General features: G+C 39.6%; 1 protein-coding gene across 2 annotated transcripts; it reads left to right on the forward strand.

The window, feature by feature from the left end:
* Positions 1-287: 287 nt before the first annotated feature.
* On the forward strand, positions 288-7,512 carry LOC124862903. Of its 2 annotated transcripts, none has more exons than XM_047357103.1 (11): positions 288-399; positions 574-610; positions 714-957; positions 1,053-1,126; positions 1,433-1,505; positions 1,625-1,706; positions 1,804-1,860; positions 1,977-2,048; positions 2,139-2,286; positions 6,833-6,920; positions 7,032-7,512. In XM_047357103.1, the coding sequence occupies exons 1-11, from the start codon at positions 368-370 to the stop codon at positions 7,112-7,114; spliced, it is 990 nt and encodes a 329-aa protein (XP_047213059.1). In that variant the 5' UTR covers positions 288-367; the 3' UTR covers positions 7,115-7,512. The 2 variants fall into 2 exon arrangements, with proteins under 2 accessions (XP_047213059.1, XP_047213060.1); XM_047357104.1 differs by having other exon boundaries at positions 1,810-1,860.
* Positions 7,513-9,534: the final 2,022 nt, after the last annotated feature.

The raw sequence follows: 9,534 nt of genomic DNA on the forward strand, positions 1-9,534 counted from the left end.
TGCTTTTGTTGTCAATGCATTGTCTTGGTTCTCTTTGGCAAACCTTTTTATGTTTTTGTAAATTGTAAAACGATGTAAACCTTGTTCAGAAAAATTGTAGGTAGTGGCATGCTTTTGAATAACTTTATCCAAAGGGATCACACTTAAAATAAGCTACTTTTAAATTACTCTGGTCAACTTTTCACAGACGTATGCATATGCATTTATATAGGTTCGTGTAGATACTGAAATTAATTTGAGATTTAACAAATTACGATTTTAGCCTTCGTCCGTTCTTGCTTAACTACATTTCCCATGGTCCTTAGTGTCGTGAACGGGTGGGTTTGGTCTGCTGGGCGCGCTATGGGAACAGCTATTTGAAATTAAAATGGCGGAAAATAAGGCTAGAGTTGAAGACTGGTCTGTATTGTGCTTCTTTTTAAACTCGTAATACTACCGTTTTACATTAAACAACTGCACTAATGTAGTACTGTTATTCATTTTAAACGAAATATAATGTCATGTTTTAGCGAGAGTTTTGTTTTGGTCTGCAGTAAACATGTAAGCGATCTATTTTCCTGTTATCTACTTTAGCTGCGGCCGTGTTGAATTAAACGAGACTTCAGTTAAGGTGAGAAGTAAAAAAGCGCATACTGTCGTTTAAAGCAGCGGATTCAGCTGAATGGAGAGTTACTGACTTTGTTGTTTATGCCAATGTCCCCTCCACGGTTCAGTCTTCAAAAAGGTCCTCCTCCCCAATCCCCGACTTGACTCCCCCTCTCAAGTCTTCCCGTACCGACTCCCCATCACCTACAACACAGACGCCAGATCCGGGAGAGGAACAGCCAGAGTCGGTCAAACAAAAAATGGAGCCAGAAATCACAGTAAGGTCCATTGACTGCTCTGATCAGGATAAATCCTGGAGGAGAGCCACCATAACCCGACGCTCCCGCATTGCCCTTCCTAACCCATACGAGAGTAAGAGACCAATTCCACCACATATTTGTATCCCCACGGTAAAACATGTGTTTGCTTTTCTGCAGGACTAATTAAGCTTAATAAATCTGTTCTAGCTTTGTGTAGAAGCATAAGTCAATCATTATCACAAGAAGAGAGACTTGAAAAACTGTTGGAGGCTTCAATGGAGGTATGTTTAATGAATTTGTAGAAACCCAATGCATTATGCGTTTTCTTAACCGTTTTCAGAAATTCTCCCTTAAATCAATTAAGATCATAATTGTCTCAAAAATAAAATAAAAGTGGTAGGTATTTAATCATTACAAGCAACATTAGATGAACAAAACTGGTGCAAAAAGAACTAATTCTGACATTAATTATAATAAACATTTAAAATATTGTTTCATGTGGTGTTTTTCTCATCACTGCATACCTAAGAGTATGTAAACTGTCAGAATAAATATTTTCTGTTTAATCACATATATTTGTTTTTTAGATGGCACTTGAAAGGACTCGATATTCACTTGAGTCAGTGCCAAAAGCTTCCCAAGAGTCCTTTAAAAAACAAGGTTAGCAGTGTTTTATTTACATATATATATATATATATACTGTGAAGCTCTGTATTTTAGCTGGCCGGCATTTAAATATTCATTTAATGATATCTCTGCTGTTTTTTGTGTGGTTGCAGTTAATAACATCAAGATGGAGTGGTGTTGCTTAATCAAAAACATAAACAATGAACCACATAAACTCTCTTCAGGTCAAGCCAGGTATGCAGACTTTTTTTTTTCATGTTACTTTTGGTATGAATCTTAATGATTCTGTCTTTTTTTTTTTTTTGCATTTGCGTCTCTAATTGCCTTAAAGTTGCAGTCAGCCTGCTGTGCAAAGAGCCGTGGAAAATGTCCAAAAAGCCATCAACAGGCATGTCGTTCTTTCTCTCCTCATGTCTTCAAATATTTATACTTAGTCACAGAATAGTTGTAAAAATAATATGGCCACATTTGTAATCAGTTCATGTTCTTCTGTTTTTTTCTTAGGCTCAAGGCTGAAAGTGAGTCTTGGGAGGCACTTCTAAACAAACACAGGGGTAAAGCAGAGGAACTGGAAAAGTAAACATTTATTTTTATTAAGCATTCCAATGACATTGCTCTGTCAATTTTGTCTTACATTTACTACAATCGTGTTGATATTTACTATAGGAAGGTGGAGATGGGACAGGAGACGGGTATATCTCTAAACTCTGCGTCCATTGTCCAGGCCTCGCAGTACTCTATCATACTGACTAAACCCGACTACCATGGTGTCCTATGTAGGCAACGACCCAAGATGCATACTATGGCCCTGATTGTATGTTGGAACTTTTTTTATTTTGTCATTACAAAAAATGTCAAGAAGTTGTCATGGTTTAAGCTTTTATGCCCTAAACCTTAAACTGAATGTCATGATAATATCAGGCTTGCAATAGTGTATTTGAAATATTGCCTCCCTGGGTAGAATGACTGTACACTCACCAGCCACTTTATCTTACTAGTACTAGTTTGAACCCCCATTTGCTTTCGGAACTACTTTAATTCTTCGTAATATATTCAACAAGTTGACAAAAACATTCCTTAGATAGTTTGGTCCACGTTGATTTGATAGCATCACTCAGTTGCTGCAGATTTGTCAAATGCACATCCAGGATGGGAATTTCCTGTTCCACCACATACCAAGTTGCTCTGTTGGATGACTGGTGACGGTGGAGGCCATTATTGTATAGAGAACTGATTGTCATGTTGAAGAAGCAAGTATGAGAGGTTTTGTGACATGGTTCATTAACCTGCTTGAAGTAATCGTCAGAGGACGGTTACAGTATAGCAATAAAGGGATGAATGGTCACCAAGGGTACTTGGGTAGGCTGTGGCAATTGAAAGACACTCAGTTGGTATTAGGTGATCCAAAATGTGCCAAGAAAATGTCTCCCACACCCTTACCCTACCACCAGAAGTCTGATCTGGTAAATACAAAGCAGGACGCATCAATTCATACTGTTAACGTCAAATTCTGACCTACCATCTGAATGTCGTAACTGAAATCAGGACCCATTGGAACAGGCACCGCTTTTCTTATTTGGTATTTTCTAGTTATGGTGAGCCTGTGCATATTTGTTCTTAGCTGACACAGGTGGCACACATTACTGCCTTCAATGTTTGATTGCTTTTAGATGTATTATTTTGCATTTCTTAGTTGCAGTGAGTAGTTATTTAGAAAGGCTTATCAGTCTGTTATCTTGACATCAACAAGACATTTTTTCCACACAACCTCTCACTGGATATTGAACTTTTTTGCAACATTCACCTGAGGAATAGTTAAGTGTGAAAATCTCAGCACACCAGTAATTTCCAAAATACTCAAACTAGCCTATCTGGCACCAGAAACCGTGGGATTAGTGACTAATGCCCTTTTCCGCAGGCTCTATTTAGGCTGTCTTTACTCCACTCAGCCCACTTTGTGAGCACTCCCATTACCGTACCTGTACCTACTTTTTTTGTCCCTGCTCCTGAGCATTGGGGCTAAGTAGGGACTACATGTGACGTGAACAGACTGCTATTAACTGATTAACCATGGGACCAGGAGAAATGAGGTTTTCACAGAGGTTGTGCAGGGAAAAGTTAATAAAACGCAAGAGTGACTACAATGAGAACCACAATGTCTGAAGCAGGTCAAAACCTAATATAATTTTACTATATACAAATCATAAACCGTGCCTGAATGCTTAAAGAAAAGAAAAAGGACACATCAGCTTTCTAAATGACACGCAGACGAGGCACTGTATTTATTGCTATCTAAATCAGCTGATCACACAAAATCAGCTGGTCAGAGACATATTTTCCCCAAAATAATACCACCATGAAACGGCACGTTTGGTTTCTAAATGTATTCACGTTCCTTAAGCAAACCAACATGTGCAGGAGGAGGGAACAGGCAGAGAGCAGATGCCAGTTATCAGGCTGCTTGCATCGGATCAAACGGGAGGAAGAGCGCTCTGAGTCCGCGGGGCATAAATATCCAACCTAAAAGTAACTGTTGCCTCTTGCTCTGCTCCGCCCAGTGGTTGTTCCACCTCTGGAGTTACTGCCGCCTCCTCCTATTCTTGACCTAGCGGCCATTGCACCTGTGTTGCTGCCTTCTGCTCTGCTCCACTCAGCGGCTGCTCCAACTCTGCTGCTGTGACCTGCTCTGTTCCATTTAGCGGCGGTGCCACCTCTGCTGCTCCTCCTTGCTAAGGTTATTTTATGATGGATAAAGTGCATGGAGAACTGAGGAGGGTGTGTATTGGGAAGTCTGCTGGTCTTGATGGTGTAACACTGAGGCTTCTCAAAGACTGTTCTTTGGAGTTGGCGATGCCAATACAAACCATCTTCAACTGGAGTCTCCAAAGTGGACATGTCCCTTCCCAGTGGAACCTTGTACCAGTGCCCAAGGTGGCAAGGCCGGCAAGAATGAAGGACTACCGACCAGTGGCCCTGACATCCCTTATAATGACTTTGGAAAGGCTCTGTCATTTTTAGATGGGGCTATGTTGGGCTGATGTTTTTTGATTTCATGATTGGTTTCAATATAATTCAGCCTCAAATATTAAAAGGGAAACTGGAGAAGATAGAAGTGGATCCCATCTTTATTACCTGGATCTACAACTATCTCACTGAAAGGTCGCAGGCTGGGGAGCAGTGTTTCAAAGACTGGTGAGCAACATTGGGGCACTGCAGGGGACTGTGTTGTCTCCCTCTCTCTTTACACTGTACACTGCTGATTATGCCTACCATTCCACGGCAGGCCATATCCAGAAGTACTCAGATGTTACGGCAATTGTGGCATGTGTGAAGGGAGGGGACGAGAGGGAGTACAGAGGAGTCATCTCAGTTACAGAATGGAGCAGGATAAATGGTCTTATCCTGAACACTCTGAAGACCAAGGAGATGATCATTGACTTTGGCAGGAAACCCTCCCATAAACCAATCACCATTGATGGAGAGGAGATTGAACTTGTAAAAACTTAGTAATATTTATGAGACCATCTCAACCACAACCTGGACCAGTCGTCACAAGCAAGCGCCCTGTACAAGAAGGACAGAGTAGGCTCTGTTTTTTGAGGAGGCTAAGCTCCTTTAATGTGAGCAGGGAGTTGTTGCACATCTTTTATCAATCTGTGGTTGCTAGTCCTGTGTTCTTTGGGGTAGTCTGTTGGGGGGGACAGTATGACCCTGTATAACCCTGAGGGATTGTAACCGGCTGGATAAACTGATCAGGAAGTGTGTTTCAGTGATGGGGAGTAGCGCGGACTGTCATAAGACTGTCATAAAGGGCATCCTGTGTGATATTAGGCACCTTCTACACGACACCCTGTCTGCTCAGAGGAGTGGCATCAGTAACAGGCTCCTCTCCCATCCCTGCAGAACGGAGCGCTTTAAGATATCTTTTGTTCCTTCTGCTACAAGACTATAACAGTCAGTCTGAACATGTGCTTTCTTCTATAATACAATCGCTAGTAACTTTTAATTTGTGTTTTTATGTATGAATGTGTTGTTGCTGAACACCTGAATATCCCTTGTGGGGGATAAATAAAGTACCTACCTGTCTTCCTTCCTTCATGGCATTCAAAAATCTGTGGTTTGCACTTTAAAGTCCTTGTCCTCGTTGCCATGACTGAGACAAAAACTTCCTCATACAGCCCAAAATTGTAACTTCTTCAGGCAAACTTTGAAGCCCCCCCTTAACATTAAAAGCTCTGGCTCTTATTTTATAAGTTCTGGCTGGGCTGTGGTCCAGATAATTATCCCAGTGGATCATTTTATATGAAAGAAATATTTATATAAGACATTGTTGCATATACAATAACACAAACAATTGTATTTTATTTTTTATTTTCTATTTATTTTTTAATCACTTCACGCAGATTACTTTAATGAGACAATGTCACAATAACGGTAATAGCGGCACAGCACACTACACTGACGGCTGAAGGCGGGGCTTCAAGCCATAAGTCCAGCCGTCAGTGGGTCCATGGAAAGACAACAGGTTCTGTGGCGAGTAAAGCAAGACTGAGTGGAGTGGAGCCGCACTGCCTAAAAAGAGCCAGTGGAAAAGGGGCATAAAGTGCTCTTTTTTCTCTCTCTCTCTCTCCATGCTGATGCTTGGTTTGAACTGCAATAATTTGTCTTTGATTAGTATTAACAAGCAATTAAACAAGTGTACCTGATAAAATGGATCGTGAGTGTACCTTTTTACATGGACAAAAATGTGATAAGATTTACTTATATATGTGAAGTCAAAATATACTGACTCAGACTATGATCATTAAATTGTGCTAAAAATTTGTTTTCCATGTTAAGTTGAGATTTGAATACTTGATTTAGATGCAACGCTCAGCTGAGGGGAAATTTGGATCATCAGCAACCAGGAAATCTATAAAAAGCAGAAATGTGTGCCTAATTGTGAACTGAACAGTGCCATCTCCAGCAGTCATTGGGAAGTGGGGTACACCCTGTACAGGGCAACAGTCGATCATAGGGCTACAAAAATGCACAGGACAAACAACCATGCACACACTCACACCTAAGGGCAATTTAGAAAGACCAATTACCCTGACAGTCATGTTTTTGTACTGTGGGAGGAAGCCAGAGTACCCGGAGAGAACCCACACTTGCAGGGGGAGAACATATAAACTCCATCCAGGTTGGGATTCGAACCCAGAACCAGCTGCTCTGCTGTGCAGCCCTATATTTGTATTTGTACTTGTATTTGATGTGTTGTCTGTCAGATAGAAAACTAAGCTGTAAATCTTTCAAACCTCCAGATCAGATACAATGTCATATTTTATGATTGATTGATTGATTTCTGTTCTCACTTGTAGATGGACACTCAGTGTAAAATGATTCGGCAGCTACTTACCATCAAAGAGCAGTCCGAGCTGTTGATAAAAAAGACCAGTGGCCAATTGGGTAATATTTGCTTGTCCATTATTCTTTTCTTTGTAATATTTTGACAGTTTCCGTGATGGTCTAGTGAAAAAAGTTGTGCAATAATTGTTTTGGTTTCTATGTTGGCTCCAGCTGAAGAGGCAGGATTCAAGGGCCTTTCATCAAACCTTCTTATGAATCTGATGTCAGCACCTTTACAAAAGGCAACTACATAACCTGTCTGTCCTCAACAGATGATGCTTCTGTATGACTGCATCTAACATTTGCAAAAAAATATATGTAATTTGTCCTTTGGTTTATTTTTTAATGTCTTGTTTTGTTAAAAAATAAAAGACAACCATTTATTTCATGACTTCAAACCATTTTTAGATAGTGAATAATTATACATGCTTTTGACCAGCAGGTGGCAGTGGCTAGTTATTCACGAAGTCATAATAAAGGTGGTGAACTGCCTGAGCAGATTATTATTTTGGGCTTAATTAAACGTATTTTCATCTGGAAATCCTAAAACTGCTTAGACCAATAGTTAATGACTAACAAATGTTGCTAAAACTTTGCCACCATTCTGTAAAGGAAAGTCCCTGTTAATAAAATAAACTAATAAAGACAGTCACCTTGTCTTAAAAGTGATTAACAGACTGAGGTTTGAGGTATCACAATCAGAAACATATGTGGGGTACAAACAATGAAAGGTTTAGACCATGCAATACATTTTACGTATTTCACCATAGCCATTTAACAATATCAAAAATGCCAAAAAAGCTCAAAGGTAAATCCCTGAAAGTGCACATGGGGTTAGTTTGAAAGGCAAAGACTATCATAAATATGTATAGGCTTTTTCATTCTGGTGAAAACATTTTGATGTATAACTGGAATTTAAAGGAAATTGAAAATATATATTTTTTTACTTTACACACATTATTTAGTTTGTACACAAACCCTAGAGGCTCACCCTCTGTCACACTTACTCCTGCTTGGTGCTTCATCTATTGCACTTCATCAGTGTCCCCTGACCATACAGAAGGAGGCCCCTCCCCCACAGTGACTCACCCTCATCTCTTGCTTGTCTTGGTCACTGATGCAGAACGAAGCTTTGACATTGTACCAGTCAGTCAAAGCGTTATTTGCCATATCCCAAATCTCTTGGACCCATTCATTAATTAATGCACATGCTTAAGTTGTGCCTCTTGATTGCAGCAATAAGAAACCTGCTCGTTTCCCCACACGATATTAGTCTAACTTTGCACTGGAGTTATGATCCTCAGTGTGGTTTGTGGTGGATTTTTCCTTGTGGCTTTATTCAAGGGAGTAATTGCAGAGCATATGGACAAGCAAAGAGAAAATGTAGGGCTGTGACCATGAGAGTTGCTAGTAAAGGAAGATGGTGCACAGCAGGATAGATCGATTCTTATTTAGATGAAAATGAGGCTTGATGCTTGTGGGGTGAGAGGAGGCCAGCTTTAGCATCCAAATGAGTAAAGGTTTCACAGACATTGTCCTTAAGTGAGTCACCAGCAATAAAACAAAAAGTTGACAAAGTCACTGACAATTTTTTTGCTTTCAAAAGAATATAGTCTTGACTGACACAAAAATATTTTAAGTTGCTACTCAGTAAAAACTACATTATTAAGTTACTCTTTTACAGGTTCACTTGTAAAATGCATGCAATTGGAGAAATATGAGGTAGGGTGTAAAGCTTCTCTTGGAATATATTCAATAAAACATTTTAAAAAGCAAGGAGTTAGAATCCTTAAAGGCACATGCATAGAGCAACAACTGTTTACTGAATTTGTATTTTTGTTGTCTCTAACTTTAGATAGATTAGTTACAGATTGCAGTAGATGGATAGCTGAAGAGTCAGCATAAACCATTGCCAGTTTGGTCATACTCCCTCATGCACACCCATCATTTCCTCTCAGTCTAGCAGGCCTGGCTGCTGCTCTTCTCCACATTCATTCAGTCTGCCATTCGTCTCAGAAAGCTGTCTCTGTGATCTGAGTGATAAACAACATCAGAATTGCCCAGTTTGCAAAAAGCAAGGACACTTGTTTTCAATCTGCTGTCAACGTTTTCATACTGAAAACTGTTGGGATGTTTCATTCATCAATGGTCCAGGACAGCATCCTGAACTGTTTTGCTATGGGACTGAACACTTCTAGAAATTGTTACAGTTTACACACACACATAAACGTCAGTGACTTTGCATAACTGGAAACGTGTTTTAGTTGCACATAAACATTTCTATACGGACACAGCAGCACACTTTTATTATGGTCAGGGCTAGGTTTGAGATTTACAAAATTATTTTTTTTTGGGCGCTGAGAGTGAGGTTTTGTCAGGACTTTATGAATTGTAACAAACACATGTTAATTTAACGTTTTTTATAAGAGATTTACACAATATTTCAGCTGTGTGTACTATAGCATATAAGAAACCAGGGCTTCTATTTTACACATAAGTAGCATTAATATCACAGTTTTGGCTTACAAGTAGATTTGTGGAATGTCGTCGAATCTTAAAATTTATTATTTCTTTATACACTTGCAAATATTTCTATGTAGATTTTTTTTCTGCCTTGGATGCTCTCGAATTATAGTAGTTTTTCATTTACCCACCCACATGATCGCGCTTTGTG

Source organism: Girardinichthys multiradiatus, chromosome X (genome assembly GCF_021462225.1).
Source record: "Girardinichthys multiradiatus isolate DD_20200921_A chromosome X, DD_fGirMul_XY1, whole genome shotgun sequence".
NCBI lineage: Eukaryota > Metazoa > Chordata > Actinopteri > Cyprinodontiformes > Goodeidae > Girardinichthys > Girardinichthys multiradiatus.

Excerpts from the sequence above, each read along its gene's own strand:
- LOC124862903 (XM_047357103.1), top strand. The coding sequence starts at position 368 with ATGGCGGAAAATAAGGCTAGAGTTGAAGACTG. Across the intron at positions 400-573 it reads AAGGCTAGAGTTGAAGACTG|CTGCGGCCGTGTTGAATTAA; the intron begins GTCTGTATTGTG and ends TATCTACTTTAG. Across the intron at positions 1,127-1,432 it reads TGTTGGAGGCTTCAATGGAG|ATGGCACTTGAAAGGACTCG; the intron begins GTATGTTTAATG and ends TTTGTTTTTTAG.